This window comes from Drechmeria coniospora, chromosome 02, assembly GCF_001625195.1.
Source record: "Drechmeria coniospora strain ARSEF 6962 chromosome 02, whole genome shotgun sequence".
NCBI classification, from domain to species: Eukaryota; Fungi; Ascomycota; class Sordariomycetes; order Hypocreales; family Ophiocordycipitaceae; genus Drechmeria; species Drechmeria coniospora.
The window spans coordinates 2,258,398-2,277,096 of NC_054390.1; the positions used below are offsets into that span (position 1 = coordinate 2,258,398).

The 18,699-nt window shown below is 57.8% G+C and overlaps 6 protein-coding genes across 6 annotated transcripts; 3 read left to right on the plus strand and 3 right to left on the minus strand.

The window, feature by feature from the left end:
* Positions 1 to 85: 85 nt before the first annotated feature.
* DCS_03754 (putative nitrogen permease regulator) lies at positions 86 to 1,641 on the plus strand (the record flags this gene model as incomplete). Its single annotated transcript, XM_040801067.1, has 3 exons — positions 86 to 128; positions 378 to 821; positions 887 to 1,641. 3 exons carry the CDS (start codon positions 86 to 88, stop codon positions 1,639 to 1,641), a joined length of 1,242 nt encoding a protein of 413 aa, XP_040656100.1.
* A 189-nt stretch (positions 1,642 to 1,830) lies between these two features.
* DCS_03755 (Tyrosyl-tRNA synthetase) lies at positions 1,831 to 3,815 on the minus strand (the record flags this gene model as incomplete). The annotated part of the gene is made up of 3 exons (XM_040801068.1): positions 1,831 to 2,994; positions 3,064 to 3,508; positions 3,580 to 3,815. 3 exons carry the CDS (start codon positions 3,813 to 3,815, stop codon positions 1,831 to 1,833), a joined length of 1,845 nt encoding a protein of 614 aa, XP_040656101.1.
* Positions 3,816 to 4,611: 796 nt separating this feature from the next.
* DCS_03756 (succinate dehydrogenase cytochrome b small subunit) lies at positions 4,612 to 5,320 on the plus strand (the record flags this gene model as incomplete). Its single annotated transcript, XM_040801069.1, has 2 exons — positions 4,612 to 4,623; positions 4,850 to 5,320. 2 exons carry the CDS (start codon positions 4,612 to 4,614, stop codon positions 5,318 to 5,320), a joined length of 483 nt encoding a protein of 160 aa, XP_040656102.1.
* A 572-nt stretch (positions 5,321 to 5,892) lies between these two features.
* DCS_03757 (uncharacterized protein) lies at positions 5,893 to 8,645 on the minus strand (the record flags this gene model as incomplete). The annotated part of the gene is made up of 4 exons (XM_040801070.1): positions 5,893 to 7,728; positions 7,813 to 8,142; positions 8,193 to 8,573; positions 8,634 to 8,645. 4 exons carry the CDS (start codon positions 8,643 to 8,645, stop codon positions 5,893 to 5,895), a joined length of 2,559 nt encoding a protein of 852 aa, XP_040656103.1.
* Positions 8,646 to 10,261: 1,616 nt separating this feature from the next.
* On the plus strand, positions 10,262 to 12,352 carry DCS_03758 (transcriptional regulator Ngg1; the record flags this gene model as incomplete). Its single annotated transcript, XM_040801071.1, has 1 exon — positions 10,262 to 12,352. The coding sequence occupies one exon, from the start codon at positions 10,262 to 10,264 to the stop codon at positions 12,350 to 12,352; it is 2,091 nt and encodes a 696-aa protein (XP_040656104.1).
* Positions 12,353 to 13,685: 1,333 nt separating this feature from the next.
* On the minus strand, positions 13,686 to 15,566 carry DCS_03759 (high mobility group protein; the record flags this gene model as incomplete). Its single annotated transcript, XM_040801072.1, has 3 exons — positions 13,686 to 14,099; positions 14,183 to 14,560; positions 15,387 to 15,566. The coding sequence occupies 3 exons, from the start codon at positions 15,564 to 15,566 to the stop codon at positions 13,686 to 13,688; spliced, it is 972 nt and encodes a 323-aa protein (XP_040656105.1).
* Between the last annotated feature and the right edge of the window lie 3,133 nt (positions 15,567 to 18,699).

Below are 18,699 nucleotides of genomic sequence, written 5' to 3' on the forward strand. Positions count from 1 at the left end.
CGATCCATGCTTCACACCCAGGAACCAGCCCTCCTGTTATTCGACCCAGCCATCGCATCGCCATGTCCCCTGCCTCGGGGTGACGATGATCCAAGGAATCTTCTACGCGCGGTTCTTCCCGCAGGAAGGTAGGTACCTCTGCCAATTTGCCGCGTCCTTTCGCCCTTTCGGCATCTGCTGGTTCTCTGCCAGTTCGTCGGTAACTTATATGAGCTTCATGTACGCAATCAATCCTACATCATGTAGCACCTGAGCACCTGCTGGTTCCCAAAAAACCTGTCACATGCCTTCATCTGCCCAGTGCCTGCCTCTCTACCTACCCAGGCACCTGGCATTGTCCGTCGTGCAGACCCGTGGCCGACGCTGACGCTCATCAGGGCCCAAGATCGTCGCTCAGTCTCCTCCCTGCTGCATCACTTCCTCCGAATGCGCACTGCGCCAGCCGCTCGTCGACTTTGACGTTCTGCAAGAGTACATAATCCCTCGTCAGGCCTTCTGCAACCGCTACGTGACCATCAACACCTCGGACGGCAAGTACGCCATCCTCGGCCATCCCGTCGTCATCGCCGACGCCAAGTATCAGCGGAATGAGTTCATCTTCAACTTTGGCCTCGTCGTCGACGTCGACGTCGACCAGACGCCCTACGAGCGCGTCGTGAGGTGTCTTGCCACGGCCTTTGCCGAGATGGAAAAGCAGAACGAGTATCTCAGCACGAGCGAGGGCAAGGACGGCTCCGGCGAGGCCAGGCGCCCCATCGAAGGTCTGCTCGAGATCATCAAGGAGGATCTCAACAACTACGGCGAATGCATGATACCAGTCGGTGAGGCTCGAGTCCTCCACCCGCCCCTGACCGTTGGTCATCTTGCTGACAGGCGCGACGGTCAGACGACGCAAATACCGTCAACATGAAGCTCTTCCCCCACCACCCCATCCCTCCCGTCGTCCAGGGCTGGCACGTTCCCGTGGCCAAGACCAAGTTTTCCGAAATCGTCGATCCCACCTGGGATCTCACGCTGCAAAAGGTCATTGCCAGGATCGACGGCGTCTCCGACGTCCGCCGAATCGCCCACGAGGCCAACGTCTCCCTCGACCTTGCCAAGACGGCCTTTCGCCACCTCCTCTACTACGACACCATCCTGCTCCTCGACATGTTCTTCTTCGCATCGTGCTACGCACCGCGCCCTGGCATCCACGATTTTGTCCGCAATGTTGACGGCATGGTGGACGAGTGCGCCGGCTACGTCTCCCATGGCAGGCTCAGGGTGGCAAACTATCACCTCATCAAGCTCATGACCACCTTTGCGCCCGGCAGGAGCATCAAGGAATGGATCAAGATGAACCATGAAAACGGCTTTGATGTTCTCGGCTACGTCGACGTCCGCCGCTTCGTCCAATTTGGCGTCATCAAAGGCTGTCTCTACCGCGTACACAAGTACGTCGTTTCGAAGCAATACCTCGCCTCGCTCGCCACCGGTCTGAGCCGGCCGGTGCCCGGAGGAGACTCGCTGCAAAAGTATACGGACGGTAACCACCATTTCGATCAGATCATCACCGAAAAAAACTTGACGGAAAGCGAAATATTACACCGCCTGAAGGCTCTACCAGTGCCCAAGGGAGACTTGGCAGTCTTTTATCGCTGATCGGGATCCACATATACACATATATATACATGTATATATTTTTCCATTCGCATTGCCCTGCCCATTTCATGACTCTATGGTATCAAGCTCCAGCTAGACTAGATATTCTATCCATCTTACAACAAAATCCATCATACAACAACATGAAATTTTGTAGAAATGAAATTGTGGCTCGTCCTGCACCCATGGTCACGCTCTCGGTTTAGAAGCACCCTTCCTCTCCTTGGCCCTCTCGCGCATCTCCTGCTTGTTTGGCAGCTCAATATCCGGGTTGTTAGCCACCTTGAGCGGCTGCGTCACTTTGAGAGCCCGCTTCATCTGGCTCGGTGTCAACTCCTCGCCGTTTTCGCCAACTTCCTTCATTAGTTGCTGCTTCATCCGACGGACGACGCCCGTGTAGGGCTGGCCGGGGTAAAACTTTCCGCTCGCCTCCCACTGCTCGTCCGAGACAAGCTCGACGATTCGCACGTTGTGCTTGCCCTTGCGCAGGATCAGGATCCGGTCGTCGATGAGGAACTTTGCCGTCTCCTCGGGGAACCACATCTTCATGGGCGTCCACGCGAGGTTTCCGGGAACAAGACCGCGCGACTGGCCCGGTTGGGCGGCGACGTAGGCACCCTGCTGGGTGACGAGACGCTGGCCGTCGGCGTTGCTGCTGGCCAAGCCGGTCGCGAAGAGGAGCTTCGCGGGAGAGAGCTTCATGACGGAGCGGGGGAGCTCAATGTCGCTTCGTGGCGCGTTGTTGGGCGTCACGATGCCGCTCTCGGCGGTCGGCTCGTTGACGACGTGGGGCAGCTCGCCGCCGAAGCGGAACTTGTGCTGCTGCGCTTCCTGTAGGGCCCTCTGCGAGCCGTGAACGAGGGAGAGGACCTCGAACGCCAACGTGTGCTGCGCTGCCCTCTTCGCCGGATCCTCGCGATGCTGCACCAGCACCTCCTGGATCTTGCTCAGGGGCATGAAAGTGAACAGCTTGAGCAGCGTCTCCACCTCTTCGTCGGACCGCCGCATGAAGTAGCCGTACAATTCAAAGGGCGACGTTTTGAACTCGTCCAGCCACACCGCGTTGCCCGCGCTCTTCCCAAACTTGGCGCCTGCTGAGTCGGTGAGCAGCGGGACAGTGAACCCGACGGGCTCGTGCTGCCACTCGGTGGGCATCCGAGCGAAGGGGGCCTCCTCGCTCTCGCGTATCGTCTTGAGAGCGTCAATGCCAGCGACGATGTTTCCGAACTGGTCAGAGCCGCCAATCTGCATCTGGATGCCGAGTTTGTTGTACATGTGCCAAAAGTCCCAGCCTTGAAAGAGCGGGTACATGAACTCGCCGAGGGACATGCCGTCGCCTTCGGACATCTTCCGCTTCACGCTACGAGTAGGTTAGCCCTTGCGCCCTTTCCGCTCTTTCGCATGCATGACGGAAAGGGGTACTTGCGTGTCTCGCGCCAGCATGGGCCCGATCCTGGTTTGCCTCGCAAGCCGCTTGGTGAAGTCGTATACGGAGAGGCCTTGTAGCCACATGTTGTTGTTCAACAAATGTCGCTTGGCCGCCCAGTCGCTTTCGTATCCATACTTGTCCCGCAACGAAATGACGTTGCGCCACAGCCGTGAAAGCTGGAAGTGAAGCTTTGTCACATTCTTCGAAATGTCCGAGTTGGACATGTGCTCGCGGCTGGTGAGACGACCAGTAGGGTCGCCGATTCGAGCTGTTGCCCCGCCGAGGAGCGTGACGGCAGGGTATCCGTGGAACCACATCCAGAATAGCGGCATGAAGGGTATGAGGTGTCCGATGTGCATCGAGTCAGCGGTTGGGTCGACGCCGACGTAGGCACCTATCCGCTTGATGCGCATGATTTCCTTAATTCTTTCCGGGTTTCTGGAGCCGAATCAGTCTATTAGCAGCGTTTCTTCGAGACCGAATGATCATTGTGCCGGTCATCGACATACCCTGCGACGTCCTTGATGTACCCTCTCTCGTCGAGGATGTCCCAAACGTGGCGGACCTCGCCATTCTGAATCCTTTCTGCCCTCCTTTCCCAGCGCTCCTCGCCTTCGGCAACCTTGTTCAGGTAAGTAGTAGAAATCCCTCGCGCTCTGTGAGGTTCGGCGAGGGGCCATGAGTGCCTGGGGACGCATCGTGACCTGGCTTGAGAAAGGGTCCGGAGGGCGTGTTGGAGAGCCATGGGCGGCGATGCAAGCGAACCCCCTACCCCTGGCATGACAGTTCCAGCTTGTCAAATTCGGCCGCCGCCGCCGCCGTTGCCCTCTCCTCCAGCGTCGTTTAGTTATGGCCAAGGGTGAAGATGCGGAGTGCAGAAACGTGGAGTGCTGCTCTCGTTACTGCGTTGTGGATGGTGCCGGTAATTACACCGGCATCAGTGCGGTACGCGATTATTTTTTCGAGGTCCAGTGCCTGTACATGGTTGGCTGACGGCACTACTACGAGTGAGCTCCGTCATTGCTACTACTCCTTACTGCTCACTGTATGGTACTTTAGTGTACGTACCTGTGCAAAGCTGCACCACAGAAGTCTACAGGACTTGTATGTACTGTACTCCGTACTCCGTACGGAGTACTTAATTACTAGGTACGGAGTAGTCTGGAGGTATTATGAATGACGCGAACCTCTGCGCTAACATGGCGAACAAATTAATCCGTCCGCCCAAATCGATCTCGTCGCGGAACTACGTTGTTGCGTACCTCCAAGTCGGCTGTACATGAAATACTTGTACCACCTTGCACAGTACAAGTAGGCAACACAGCCAATCAGGAAGCTCCTATTCCAGATCCTCGGCAACTGCCCTTTGTACAACGAAGTAAGTACGGAGTACAGTCGAGTCCAGGTCCAGCTCTGAACGACTACACTACTGCACACCACCCAACTCGTATCGAATCGAATTGATTCCACGCTCAAGGCTCCGTCACGGCGACAGTGGCCAGCATCACGTCACTCCTCATTTAAACCCCCCGTATCACACCATGGCCTCGATTGTGCGTCCCTCGTTGCTGCGGCAGGTAGCGCTGGCCTCGCGATGCACCGTCAGCACCACCAGAAGCGCCTTCGTCCAGCATCCCAATGTCCGAGTCGCTGCTCTGCATACCTCCAGCAAGCGCGCGGCCTTGCTGCCGCCAGGACCACGTGAGTGACGATGATCGATTGGCCTTTGCCATGGTTGCTTCTCCAGCGAGTTTTGACGGCGGCTAACAATCTTTGCAGAAAGAATCGAAGGTGGAAGTACGACTCCGACAACTATCCTCCCCTTCCAAGGCCGTAGCTATAGCTAGCCAGCCTCTGTCTCGTCCCAGTATGCTGACAGGCCCTCTTTTTCTTCCAGTCAACGACCCTGCCCCGGTCCCCGAGCCCAACGCCGCGCACGGGTCGTACCACTGGACCTTCGAGCGCCTCCTCGCTGCCGGTCTAGTGCCACTGACGATCGCGCCCTTTGCCTCCGGCTCCCTCAACCCCGCCATGGACGCCGTCCTTTGCTCCGCCGTCCTGCTGCACTCTCACATGGGCTTCCAGCAGTGCATCGTTGATTACGTTCCCAAGAAGAAGTATCCCGGCCTCCGAAAGACGACCTGGTGGATGCTCAACGCCGCTACCGTCCTCGTCGGCGTCGGCCTGTACGAGTTTGAGACGAATGACGTGGGCGTCACCGAGGCCATCAAACGGGTGTGGAAGGCATAAAGGCGAAGGCGATGCAAAGACAGGTCTCTGCAGGGAGTGGGCAAGGGCGTGCGTCCTGCGTGGCCGAGTGCAGACTGGCTGACGCCTGTACTGATATGGGGCTTATAAACGTTACATGTATTTCCTTTTGTCACACCCGCGTCTTCGTGGCGCATGTTGGTCGTGTTCTTTGGCCGAGTGAGTAATGCAAAAACATCAGCAAGACTGGGGAACTCCGGGTCCTGCAGTCCGTTCGTTGATTCAATCTTCGTTTGCGAACTACCCATCATAGCTAATCACCCGGGTTCTTTACGGCTACAATCAGCATGTTCCCAGCAAAGTCCAGAATGCACAACCGCAGGCCATAGTCCGTACTACCACACCAAAGCTGGATGGTGCCAGAAGACCTACATCCACGGTGAAGCAGTGCACGAGAGTGAAATGACAGACAGAAACCAATCCGTCTCACTTTCTGGACGGCAAGATCCAGCCTCAGTTCCGCAAATTTACCTCACGCTCTCACTTTTGACCGGCTATTTCGTGGTAGGGCGTGGGTGGGCAAGTTTACCAATCAACATCATGGACTCAGAGGGTCAGACTCGTAATTTCGGCGCCACAGTGCGGTCTATATGGGGCGGCGGCGGCGATGGCGGCGGTAAATGCTCACCCTTTGTGCACATCCAGCAGCTGGCGTACATGTTGACTCTGTCGATGCATTCGCCTTCAAGGCGGCCGGCGTGTCGCTTCGCGGTGAAGCCATTGCTCTCAAAAACGCCGATGTACCAGGGGCTCAGGGCCGACGATCGCAGTAGGACGCGACCACCCGTTTTCAGTGCGCGGTTCAGCTTTCTTACCTGCTGCACCGCTGCCTGAGACCCGGCATCAAGCCAGTCCATGCTGTCCATGACAACAGCGACGGTTAGAGTTTCAGGGCTGATGCGCGCAATCACCTCCTCGAGCTCGTCCGTGTGGATTCGCAGGCCGTCCAGGGCTCGGGGTCGTGACAGCTTGGCGTGCGTCTCTGGCCGGAGGTACTCGGGAGGGCACTTGAGCGAAAACTTGCCGGCCAGGCAGACGTAGTAGTAAGGGTTATCGGATGAAATATGCGTCTCCTCCGCCACTGGATCCAAGGTGTTCACCATGTAGTGCCAAACGGCGCGAGATCGGCAACTCTTGCCAGGAAGCTTTTCGCCCTTGGCCAGGCTAGACCTGGCGTGATCGGCCTCAATTATGTCGAGCTGATTCTTGGGGACGCCAAGAGCATTCCAGAGGAAGCTCTGCTGGGAAACGATAAGCTTGCAGACGAGCTTGGACAAGAGGACTGGTCTGATCTTTTGGCGCCAGATTTCGCGCTGCTCATTAAGCGTCTTGGCCTCGAGGAGTCGCACCACCTCATTCTGGAGTCCAAATAGTTGCAAGAGCCATCGAACGAGACGAAGGGCGTGGCGCGAGCCCCCGGTGCCGTACAGGCCGTGCCCGTCGGCGTTCTGGAAGACATGGACATTATCGAACCAGAACTGGAGCGCTCGGCTCGAGAGATGAGAAGACAACTTGGTGAGAAGAAGGTGGCGGAAGTTTGGGTGCTTTCCATGACCAAATAACATCCAAAAGTCCTCATACGAAAGGACCGTGTACGACGCGGCCTTGAGCTCCAGCAGGTGGTTCTGGGTCGGATTGACATCAACCGCATGGACACGGGCCGGACCTTGCGCGAGGTAGGAAAAAATGTTGTCTCCGGCCGAGCCGATGGCGAGCACCTTGTCGTCGGGGCCAAGCTTCAGCAGTCGCTCGTCGACGCGGGCATCCTCCCAGGTAAACGCGTAGATGTACTGGTTGTTGAACTGGGTGTGCTTGCGGAGCTGATCATCGTAGTAGATGCGCCAATGATGGTTCTGGTAGTAACAGGACGGTAAAGGAACGTTGGCAGACAGATTTTTGACGGCGCAAACGAAGCCCTTGGAGCGGATCTCAGGTGCCGCCGACCTCGGGACGCCGCGTGTCAGAGCAACTCCCTGGTTGATGGGCTGGTTGAGCGGGTAAAGGCAGGGAGATTCCGTCGCCAATGCATCGATGCGTTGGACGATCTCGTGGGCCAAGCTGGAGGGCGAGAATGGCTTCTTGCGACACCCAAGCCAGAGGTAGAATGGTACGTAACCCAGCTGTCGGTTTCGGCAATTGAGACTGGCGATTGTGCCAAACTTGTACTCGAGATAGTCGCGGCGGGCCGGCTCAAGACCTACTCTGTCAAATTCAAACCAGGCACGCCAAAATATCCTTGATAGGGCGTTGACGTGCCGTCTGAGGGCGCCGCCTGTGTAGTTCCGAAACGAGTAGTCGATCCCGTTTTGAACATAGAAGTCGACGGCAGCGACAAGGCCGTGAGGAGCGAGCAGAGAGGCCACGGAGTCAATGGCAGCGTAATAATCGGGCTACAGGCAATGGAACACGGCCGGTCGTCAGCAACCGAGGCATTTGAATGCATACCTCACGGTGTTCGCACTTGTTCGACCTACAATCATGGATAGGCTGTAGGACAGCGTCACCAGATCAGCACCGCCGTGCCCTAGGCGCTGCTTCTCGACGTTGCCGAGCGCAGGGGTCTGCGTCGCGTTCAAGCCCATGCCGCCATCCTTGTTTGCGCCAGCCTCATACTTGTCGAGGCGGAACTGGCGGGCATCCTCGCAGACAACGGTGACGTTTTCCCAACCGAGTCTCGCAAAGCGCCTCCGAGCCACATCGCACAACGAGGGGGAGAGGTCGACGAGGTAGATTCTAGAAAAAAAGGTTGGAACATGGACAAACTTGGCCATGGCCTCAATATTCCAGCCTGTTCCTCCGCCAATCTGCCAGGTCAGCGTTGGTGGGCGCGATGCAGTGGCACTGCAGCACTCACATCAACCCAGATTCGTTCTGTTCGGCTCCGAGTCGCTGCCTCAGTCGTCTCGTTCCTTGACTCGAGCTGGGCGGCGACGAGAGCTAGCATTTCCTCGCGACCACGGAGAAGAAGCTTGCGAGTGGCATCGTAGGCACAAGCTTGCATCTTGTAGAAGCTCTCCAGTGCATCCTGCTGGTTACACTCAGCGTCTCCTTGGTGGGATTTGATGAAGGTTGGATAGAAGAAGAGGAGGAAGGATTTCACGAAGCTCGAGATCTCGGGTTCGTCTCTTTTGGATTTCGAGAGGCGGGATAGGCACAAGGCAGTCAGGGGGGGAGAGAGTGCAAGCCAGGCGAAAAGGGGCCGGATTTCGACACTAAATGGTGCAAGGACATCATACTGCAACGGATCGATTAGTCCTCGGTCAAGGAATGGATGCCACCAGCGTTGATAACGTACATGAGTAGCCATACTGTTCTCTCATCGTGCGATGCGAGGCGAAATTGGTTGATTGAATGAATGAATGAATGCAGAATGGGGGGGCTTCGAGCTCGAAGATGGGTGGAACGAAGGATGATGGTGAGGGAAGGGGAGGAAGCGAGCGCTGGTCATCGTACATGGTAGTTGGTTATCATACATGGTAGACACGAAGCTCTGCTTCCCTCCTCCATTCATGCTGGGAGCTGAGCAACGACTACCCAAAAGCAGATTCAATATCAGTGCGGTGCAACCGTAGAATGCCCATCATCCACTTACACGTAAGACGATGGCACGTGCTCGCGCTCGCAAAAAGCCACACAGTTGGCGCCGCCACACCGAGATCGTGGCGGTTCAGGGGTTGGTTGAGGTTGACGGGAAAGGCGCGGCGTGGGCCAATTGCTGGGGCACATGCGAGAACAACGTGCTTCGTCGGGAGGCCATGGTCGGCTCGAGTTGCATGGACTTGTCTTTTAGCCTCGACGACGACAGGAGTGTGGGCGGGCCAAGGGCATTTCACACCGACGATGTGGTGAAGAGTGAGCCATTGAGAGTGTCTCTACGTTGAATAGCATTGGCCAATGGATTTGACAGGTTCGGTAGCAGGATACTCGACTTGAAGACGCTGAAGAGCACTGGAAAGGTCCCAGATTTTCCACATACAGTGCAGCAAGATGTGAGCTAGCTGCAGTGTGTGCTGTGCAAACGCCGGGGGTACGACGTGTGGTGAATGTGAACGTTGACGTATGCAACAATGTCGTGGTTTCCCGGCATGCTATGCGAGAATTCCGTGTTCACATGAGCGCTCAGTCTTCATGTTATCCTCGCGAAGCCAACCAATTAAGCTCCTTGCTAATTTCTGCTTCAAGGATATCTCGACTCAGGCTTGATGAGTAGATTGAGGCTGGTATATATCTCTCATACTAGTATAAACGCCTGGAACAGAGTCAAGAGCGCGAGAGTGCAATCGACGTCGCGTTTTGAAAGCTCGTAAAGTAAGAACAGAAATCTCAATGGATTATTTCTTTTGCTCGCCGACTTGGAAATGCTCCTCAGAAACTCAAGGTTGCTTGACGTACTCGCGCCTTGTCACACTATTATTCACAGTACATGTGCAGTCGTAGATAAGTATACAGTACTTTGGTTTGCATGGTTTTGTAAGTGCTCCGTTGTGCAGGACAATACGACCAAGTACATTTACGGTGTATTATTAATTACAGAATATTTGCTGCAAGCAACGACATTACGGAGCAATACTGCACCTGGAATAGCCTAAAGTGAAATGTTCTGCACAGGTACATACATGTACAGAACTGGAGTAGTTGTAGGCGTATGTACTTTTAAGTACATGCAAGAACTTGTACGCAGCACTGATTATTAGTACTCCGTACATAGTCATACTCCGTACAAACCTGTAAGTACAGTACACCTCCATCTCCGGACCTTTGTTTTGCCGGCCCGCTACGTTGCGGCTATTCCCCGCAAAAGTTTGGACCAATCGCAGTCCTGGTTGGAAGAGCCATCGCGATCCACGGATGAATGACTACTTCCCTCCAGCTCTGAAGCTTCAACCGTTCATGAGTCGCTGATGCGCGCTTCATCACGCCAATATGGCACCCCCCTCATCCAGCCAGACGGGCACTGGCAAGAAGAACGCCGCCATGCCCAAGCCGAGCCGCAACTCCACGCCGGCCCCGGCCCCGGCGCAGTCGCAGTCAAGCTTGCCGCCGCAAGAGTTCTATGACCCAGATTACCTCAACACTAGGGTCATTCTATTCCAGAACCTCACCTACGAGGATCTAGTCGATCAAGGCGCGTCAAACGCTACCGTCCCCGACTCCAGGAGTGTCGATGCCATGCTGGAGAAGCTCAAGAGCCTCACCAGCATCATGGAGAAGCGGTCGACGTTCTACGACCGCGGCATGCGTCACCTGGCCGATGAGCGCAAGAGACGGCCCGACGACGATCAGATGCGGCCAGAAGGCGAGACGGGGGGGAAGAAGCTGAAGCACAAGAGGAAGAAGGGGTCCGAGGCGCAGGTTTCGGCCGAGGCGAGTCATCATAGTACGTCACTCTCGGCGCTGCTGCCCCAGTTGTCCTCTGCCCTGCTTGACCGTTTTCGAGGCGAGGGCGCCGCTGCAAGGCACGACGTGCCTTTTGCCGGATGGTGCGTTCAGTCCGATGCTAACAAGGCCCGCTGCATAGCATCGTCTCCCCTTCGGGAGGCGAAGCGCAAGCACTCACGTGACGGCTCCGCCAGCTCATCATTGTCGCCCATCGCAGCGGCGTCCCCTTCGGCGATGGATGTTGACAAGAAGGCCAAGGTCGAAAGTAAAGAAGAGGAGGAGGAAGGGTCGTCAAGTTCCGAGGACGAAGGCGCGCCGCCGAGACGCGAGATGCCGCAGTCGCAGACCTTTGGCGAGGACCCGTCCACCTTTCCGGACCCTACCGTCTACGAGATTAAAGAAATTCAGGCCGACATGTCGGACGAGGAGAAGAAGAGGATATACTCGGTGGCGGTGTACCCCAAGAGCGACCTCGCCGACATGATCGCGGGCGACCCGCCGGACAAGGATTTCAGCACGGCGAAGCCGAGCAGCCAAATCAACTTTTCGACCTTTTCCTCCTACATCGATCCGTACTTTCGAATGTTCTCGGAGGAGGACCTCGCTTTCCTGCGAGAACGGGGCGACCGGGTGACACCGTTCATCATGCCGAAACGCGGCAAGCGGCACTACACCGAGGTGTGGGCCGAGGAGGACGGCGTGACGGCGGCGGAAATGCCGCAGCAAGGACGAGATAAACTGCCGCCGAATCAGCCGCGGGGCACCATCGAATCCATGACGGACAGCGTGGGCGAGACGGACGGCCTGTCCATCAGCCCGCTGGCATCGCGCCTGCTGCAGATGCTTCGGCCGGGGAATCGCTTGCAGATGTCGGACGAGAAAACAAGCGCCAACGGCATCGCGGGCGGCGACGTCGTCATGAACGGCGGCGACGGCCACGGCGACGAGCAGCCGCAGGCACCCAGCGCCGCCGGCGACGAGAGGACGAAGGAGCAGCCGCCGGCGACGTTCATGACGGAGTCGTCGACGGAGGCCTGGAAGAAGGCAACGCACCCGAAGCTCGACTACGGACAGGTGGACGAGCGGTTGAAGCAGGAGCTCCGCCACATCGGCTTTCTCCCTCTCGAAGGATTCGAAGGAGACTACGACGGCCACTTCGACGACGAGGTCGCCGGCCGCCTGCGCTATCTCCAGAAGCAGCTGCGGGAGCAGATGCTGGTCAACGGAGCGCGCAAGTCGAGGCTGACGGATCTGGTTCGCGAGCGCATGGCCCACCAGGAGTACCAGACCATCCTCGAGGACCTCGACTCGCAGGTGCAGGCGGCGTACCTCAAGCGGACGCGGACCATGGGCAAGAGCAAGAAGGCGAAGCGGCCCGGCGGCGCGGGAGGAGGCAGCCACTTTGTCGGCAACGGATCCGGCACGGCTCGACCGGGCATCGGCGATCTCACCAAGACGCTCATGGAGCGGAGGCGGCGGTGGATCGACACCATCGGATCCGTCTTCGACGACGAGAGCCTCAACAGGGTGCCGAGGGTGTCGGAGCCGGACAGCTCCATCTTCAAGAAGGCAGACATGGCGGAGCTGATGACCAAGGAGAAGGAACAGTGGGACGAGGAGGTGGAGGAGGAGTGACGAGGCATGAGCAGTGGAGAGGCCATGCGGGAGGATGAAGGAGGACGATGACGGAAGACGATGCGTGGACCGGCGCCATGCACTCGCTGCGCAGAACTGTTCGGTTTGCGGGCGGGATGTGGTTTGATGTACGATGCATGATACACTCGCGGGCCGAGGCGGCGTTTGCGGGGTCAATTGAGCACTTTACGGGTCACTATACTGTATGTACTATGTATGTACATGAATACTTACTTACCTAGTAGGTACTACCACCACCTACTACGCCTAATGCCCTACCTGTCCAGCGGACTGGCAACAGCACTTCCAGCATGAGCTTGGTGTGCCTTGTCCAGCTAGCTGTCTGCCGCCCTTGGAGCGCTCAGAACGGGCGTGGGATGATTCATAGTGGGCAAGAAACCTCGCCAGAGACCTATTAGCAACTGCCCATCCCGAGGTACTGCACCAATACATTGCGTGGGTATGTGGCAGGTTTCACGGGTGCCAGCTGCCACGAAATCAAGGACTCTACGAGCATGGAGCCCTCCGCGCGATGGGGTACTGTGTGCCTGGGTAGTGCTGGTGACAAAGTTGATGGCAGAAGCTGGGGTCGTCGCCTGGTTCAGTCACCACAAGGGACTTCCAGCGCAGTTTACTGTAGGTGTGCTAACTGCAGGGCATTCCACACAACTACCGACCGCGCCAGTGCGCCTTTCCAGGCAAGGTAGTGGGTGTACGTACGAGCACTAAATATGGTCCGACCCAGGTTCGCGGGTCTGCCGTCTCCGCCGCACGGGATCCGCTGAGCAAGGCCTCTACTTAGTTGACGATGCAAGGCCGGGACAAATGACGATGGAAGCAGGGACAACAAAAGAATGTATCCCGGAATCATTGCTATCGTGACAGCGTGTCAACTGAAAGACTCCACGAAGGAAACAAATACACGAATCTCTCCTCTGGTCAGAACACGAGAACAGTCAGTCTGCCTCCGTCCAGTGCTGGCTGGGGGGGGGGGAGAATTCGCCCCCTTGGCCCTGTGGACGCTGCACCAAGCACGTCAGTCCCCTTTTCTTTCCATCCGCGTCACCCGTCATCAAGCACGGGAGCGTCACACATAGGACAGACAATAGCCACAATGGAAAACTTCGACGCCCCTCGCTTCCGAACGACAAGAAAAGACGGGTGCGTGGCAAGCAAGAAAAGGGCTTCGCCACCAACAACAACAAAAGATGGGTCATGGCCTTCTCATCATGGCAGGGAGCCGAGCGGTTGGCCGCAAGGTTCGCGTCTCAGCACACGCGCCGCGGCAGGCGTCCAAGCGTGGCGGCGAGGCGAGGGAAAACGAAGGCGAGAGTTAAGTGCCCTTAGTCTTCTTGCGTCCCGACTTCTTCGGCTCCTCCTTCTCCTCGGGCGCCTTGGTCGAGGTTCGCCGGCGCTTCGCAGGGCTGGCCGGCGTTGCCTTGGGCTCGACGATGCCGGCGTCGGCGGCGGCGGGCGTTGCCGTCTTGCGCTTGCGGCCGCCGGCCGCCTTCTTGGGCGTCTTGGCGTCGTCGACGCCTTGCTGCAGCTGCTCGGCGATGGCCTCGTGGTCATTCGCCGGCACCTCGGCGGGGACGTCCTTCATCTCGGGCATGGGGATCTGAAAGTCCTCGGCATACTTGAGCGCCTCGTCGTCGTTCATGTTCTTGGCCAGCGGGTTGCCGGCCTTGTAGGAGTGCACGCGGGCGTTGTACAGACGAAGGTTGTACTGGTACGCGGCGTTCCAGCCCTGAGAGAGTTCGCGTCAGCGTCGGCCACGAAATCGAGTCGAGGCCCTCCTCCGCCGCCGAGGCGGCCAGGCGGCAGGCTCACCTTCTTCTCGTTGGTGCTCATGTGCGCCCAGCGTCGCTGACCCTCGGCCTGGACGGCGCCCTTGGGAGCCTCGGCGCCGAGGTCGTTGGCGATGATGGAGCGGGCGTGTTGCATGTACAGGAAGTACGGCGTCAGCGGCCGCTTGGGGGCGTTGGGGTCGTGCGTCCTCTTCTTGCGCTCCTTCTTCTCCTCCACCGGCGGTTGCAGCTGCTCGGAAATGGGCATCATGAGCTGAGCGGCCGCGTTCTCGAACGAGCTGAGCAGGTCGTTCGGAACGCCCTCGGGGGTGGGTTCCCCGAGAAGCAGATTGGTCTGGCGCACATAGTCGGCGGTGAATGATCGCAGCAGCTCCGCGATGGTCTGGAGGCGGCCAACTGCCTGCGAGAGGAGATGCAGTTAGTTCGTGAACGAAGCGCGAGCAGCAGGAGAAGCACGAGCGACGACCGTGGCCGAGAGACCGACGACGTTCCTCTGGAGGGTTCCCTGTCGGCACCGCCAGGGCAGCAGGGTCATGCCCCAACCCAAACGGGGCGAATTTGCCGATGCAATCGAGGTAGGTAGGTACTCCGTACCCCTCCCCCTCCCCCCCGCGGGCACTCCCTCCCCGTGCGCACTACTTCGACTTCGAAGAGCTTGCTGAAGCTCGGGTTCCGCCGCCGAGCCCGAGCTCACTCGCCTCACCATCAGCATAAGCGCACGCGTCGACGAGCCCTGTGCTCCAGCGGAGCCCGAGGCGGCCAGGGCGGGGCCTACGGCGAGGGGTGGGAGTCTCGAACATGATTGTAAACAAACGATGGGTGAGGGGCGCGCGTGTCGCTCTCATGTCCAGCCGCGAGGATTTTCACCGACGACGGACTGACAACAGGCAAGGCATGTGGGGAAATATTCATCGCTCGATGCATTGTCAGACGCACTTGGGCTGGCGGGCGGCAAGTCGCAGCGCTCATCCACCAAGTCCCAAAACAATGCACGGCAGCGCCAGTGCCGTCGTGGCACAAGGGACGCGCGACCTGTGTCCTGTGTCGTGCCGCAGATCTACGGCGAAAAGCGCGCCTCGGGGAGAACAGTGAAAGGTGTGCGAGGAAGAGGCGGGGGAGGAGGGGCGAGAGTCGATCCAAGTGAAAGGCAAAGTCCGTTCCAAGCTTGGGCTTCCAGAGGAAACGATGGATGAGAGGGGGGGAAATAAAGGAGATAAAAAACTCACCGAGTCGCGCACACGCAGGAAGCTCTCAGGATCAACAATGCGCGTCGGGGCGGGCACGAGACCGCCGAGTGTCATGGGGGGAGCAGTCATCATGCCCGCGGTCGGAGGGGGGATCATGGTAGGAGCCGGCGCAGCCATCATGGGCATTTTTGCGTCTGCCTTCTTGGCAGGGCGAGGCATGCTGGCGGATGTTTGCTCTGCGCGTGCTAGTAGTAAGGCTGTTGTGACTGCTGCTGCCTTGGCCGTTGCGCAGTGAGCGTGGCGGCGACAATGAACGTTACTCTGCTCTCGGCGGACGCGCACGGTTGGTGTTGAGGCTGCTGGTTGATGGCGAGCCGACTTCAGTTGGCTTCAGCGGCGCGTGCTGGATACTCAGACAGAGCCCACTGGGGAAATGGGGGATGATGGCGATGGCCAACACGGGCGGGGAGGGTCAGAGGGAATTCAGAGGGGGGGCGCTTCGGGACCAGTGCTGAAGGTTTGGGCGATGCAGGAGCAAAAAAACTTCGGGGGGAGGTGGGTGGGCGGTTCCACAGGTTATGTACCTCGCTGCCAGCGCTGGCACGCTACGCAATCAGCACAGAAGTCTGGCGGCTACGGAAGGCCAGCAGGTAAATTAAGTACAAGTACCTGGGTAGGTAAGTGGGTGCACTCGGCCAGCTCGCGCTCACCAGCTCCCAGCTCCCCGCCCCCCGCCCCAGCTCTGCCCCCCCCCCCCTAGCTCCCACGAACCTTCTCGCGAGCGAAGCGACACACGCACGCACACGGGCAGCTACCCCACCCCTTTTCCACACTGCTCTGCTGCAAGTTGCTCCAGGTCGCTCCAGGTCACTCCAGGCACCCACCCAAGCAGTCCCTGCTGACGGTGCCAAGGGGGAGGGCACTTTTGGAACCCCGCTCGCCGCCGCCGAGATTGTGAGCAACGTTCCCCTCACCTCTTCTTCGATGCTGCCGGACCGCCAACGTGAGCGTCGCCGCTCCTCGCTGCAGCACTCCAGCAATCCATCCCGGGGCGTCTGCGGCAATCCGCTGGGAACTTTAGGCAGGCAGGCAGGCGGCGTCTGTTGAGCTGGGTCCAGAACCTTTCGTGCCTAGCAGGCTCGTATTTTCTGCTCCCACGCCTACGGAGCCAGGCATATGGGCCTGCAATGGCGATCATGGCGGCGCCGTCGACACCGGCTGCAACGACAATAGTACGTCTTCTTGGACAGAGTCTGGAGTACTCCATACTACCTAAGGTATACTTGCATGGCATATGTACCTTATGTAGGTGCACTCGACCAGCACACAGCGCGCATTCTGCACTAATGATTCCTGCAGTGGGTAAGTACTAGGTAGGTAGGTGTACTGTACAGTGTAGGTACGTGTAGTGATGCAGGTACTTTGTGTACTCCGTATTACTGTTGAGTCCCGTAGAGAAGTGTACTTACTGGAGATAAGTACTGGGTAGGTACTAGGTAGGTACCAAACAAAGTACGAGTAGTTGGGGGCAGTTAGTACCTGCCACCTGCACCTGTGCCTGCTGCTGAGGTTGGTACTATCCGCAGGTATCTGGTACACGATGGGAACCAACGACGGGTGATGGGTCAAGTACAACACCTCGAGGCATTGCCAGGTACCAAGTACAGTAGATGGTACCTATCTGTACTTGCGTATTGGTGCTGATGTGCTGCTTTCTTGCACGTACCCACCCATTCGTTCAGGCGGCCCTACTCCTTACGGCACGGTGATTTGGGTAACGGCAGCGTCTTTGAAGGTACTCCGTAATACCTGAGTACGAACACATGCTACGGTACCACCAGCTAGGTGCCTAGTACCTAGTAGAATTTTTATAGTGCCTCAGTACCTAAGTATTAGGTGCTAGTAGTAGTAATAGCGGCACCTAGGTAATGCTGGTGTGCTAATCACCAATACCTGACACCCTCCTGCGTTTCCTCAGAGCCTCCCCAACCTTCACCCAAGTTCCTACCTACTAGGTGCCTACCTAGTAGCTAGTACTAAGCCATTGGAACCTTGCTCTCAGTCGGTTTCGAGTGCCGTACGGAGTACGCCGCCAACACTGCTGGAGGGTGCTCTGTCTGACCTAACTCCCAGTGATGGGCGGTTTGCTGGGTACCCATGTATTCATCTTAGTACGCCACCGCACTCACTCGTGTTACCTGGCCCCCCGTTGCGGCCAATGTCAACAGCAACAGCAGGCCTGGGATTCCTCATGGCCCAAATCGCCGTGCGCTAATAACGCAGCTAGCTGATCAGGACATCGCGACCATCCTCCAGCGCCGAATTCGCAGCCACACCAGACCTTGCTAGTGCACACCTCGACTCGCTCTGCCAGCTTGCCGCGGCGTAAGCTGTGTCTCGCTCATGCTCTCCTCTTGCCTCAGCGCCCACCACCTCTCGTGTACTGGCGACCTAGGTGCTCTCTCGACTAGGCCGGCCATGCGAAGCGCCGCCGTAGGAACCATTGGTTTTGTCCTTCTTTACCTCGAGGCCCGCCGTTCTCTGCTTTTCCTTCAGCTGCAAGGTGATGCGTCATAAAAAGCAGTGCTCCGTGCTGAATTGCGACTGCGCGGCCGGCTCGCCGAGAATCCCCTGTGCCGCTGGCTGCTGTGGAGGGGTTCGAAGCGCCCTTGTCGTGCTGGAGATTCTGGTGCCGCGTGGCGATGGCGGTGTGTGTGTTGTTTGGACGCCTATCAAGCGCCAACTGCCAGTGACAGACCGCCGGAATTGGATGGTCGCGCTGGGTGTCCGCCCAATGGCGGCCAGTGGACAGCCCCGGGCACGTTATCGTTCCAGCGCCTTCGGCCTTGGTGTACAAATCAGCACGGCTGGCTATTGTTGATCACGGGGAAGAGACAACACCTCCCCAACGGGACGCCTGCACAAGTAATTACGTGTAGCAAGCAGTACGGAGTACTACAGTACTCCGTACATGTACAGTAAGTACATGTACTGCATGTACTTTAGGTACAGTACAGTACTTGATTACATGTAGGTGTATTCTTCGCCCAATGGATTCGTTGTCCGGGTCGCATTGGCGGACAGTCATCCGCCGACTGCCCTGATGCGCTCACCACTCCGCCGCTCCATCATCCATGCCCATGCCACCAGTTCGCCTCTACTGTGCAAGTACTCCGTAGCGCCCCAGGCATATTACTTGTGCAGTACATGCACTGGGTACCCTGAACCGGGCACCAATTTGCGTCCATGTCATGTTGGAGTACCGTCGGCACGCTGCCATAGAATTGCTCTCCAACTGTCCCCGATTTACACTAATAACCAGGACGGCACATGCTATCACGCCCAACTACTG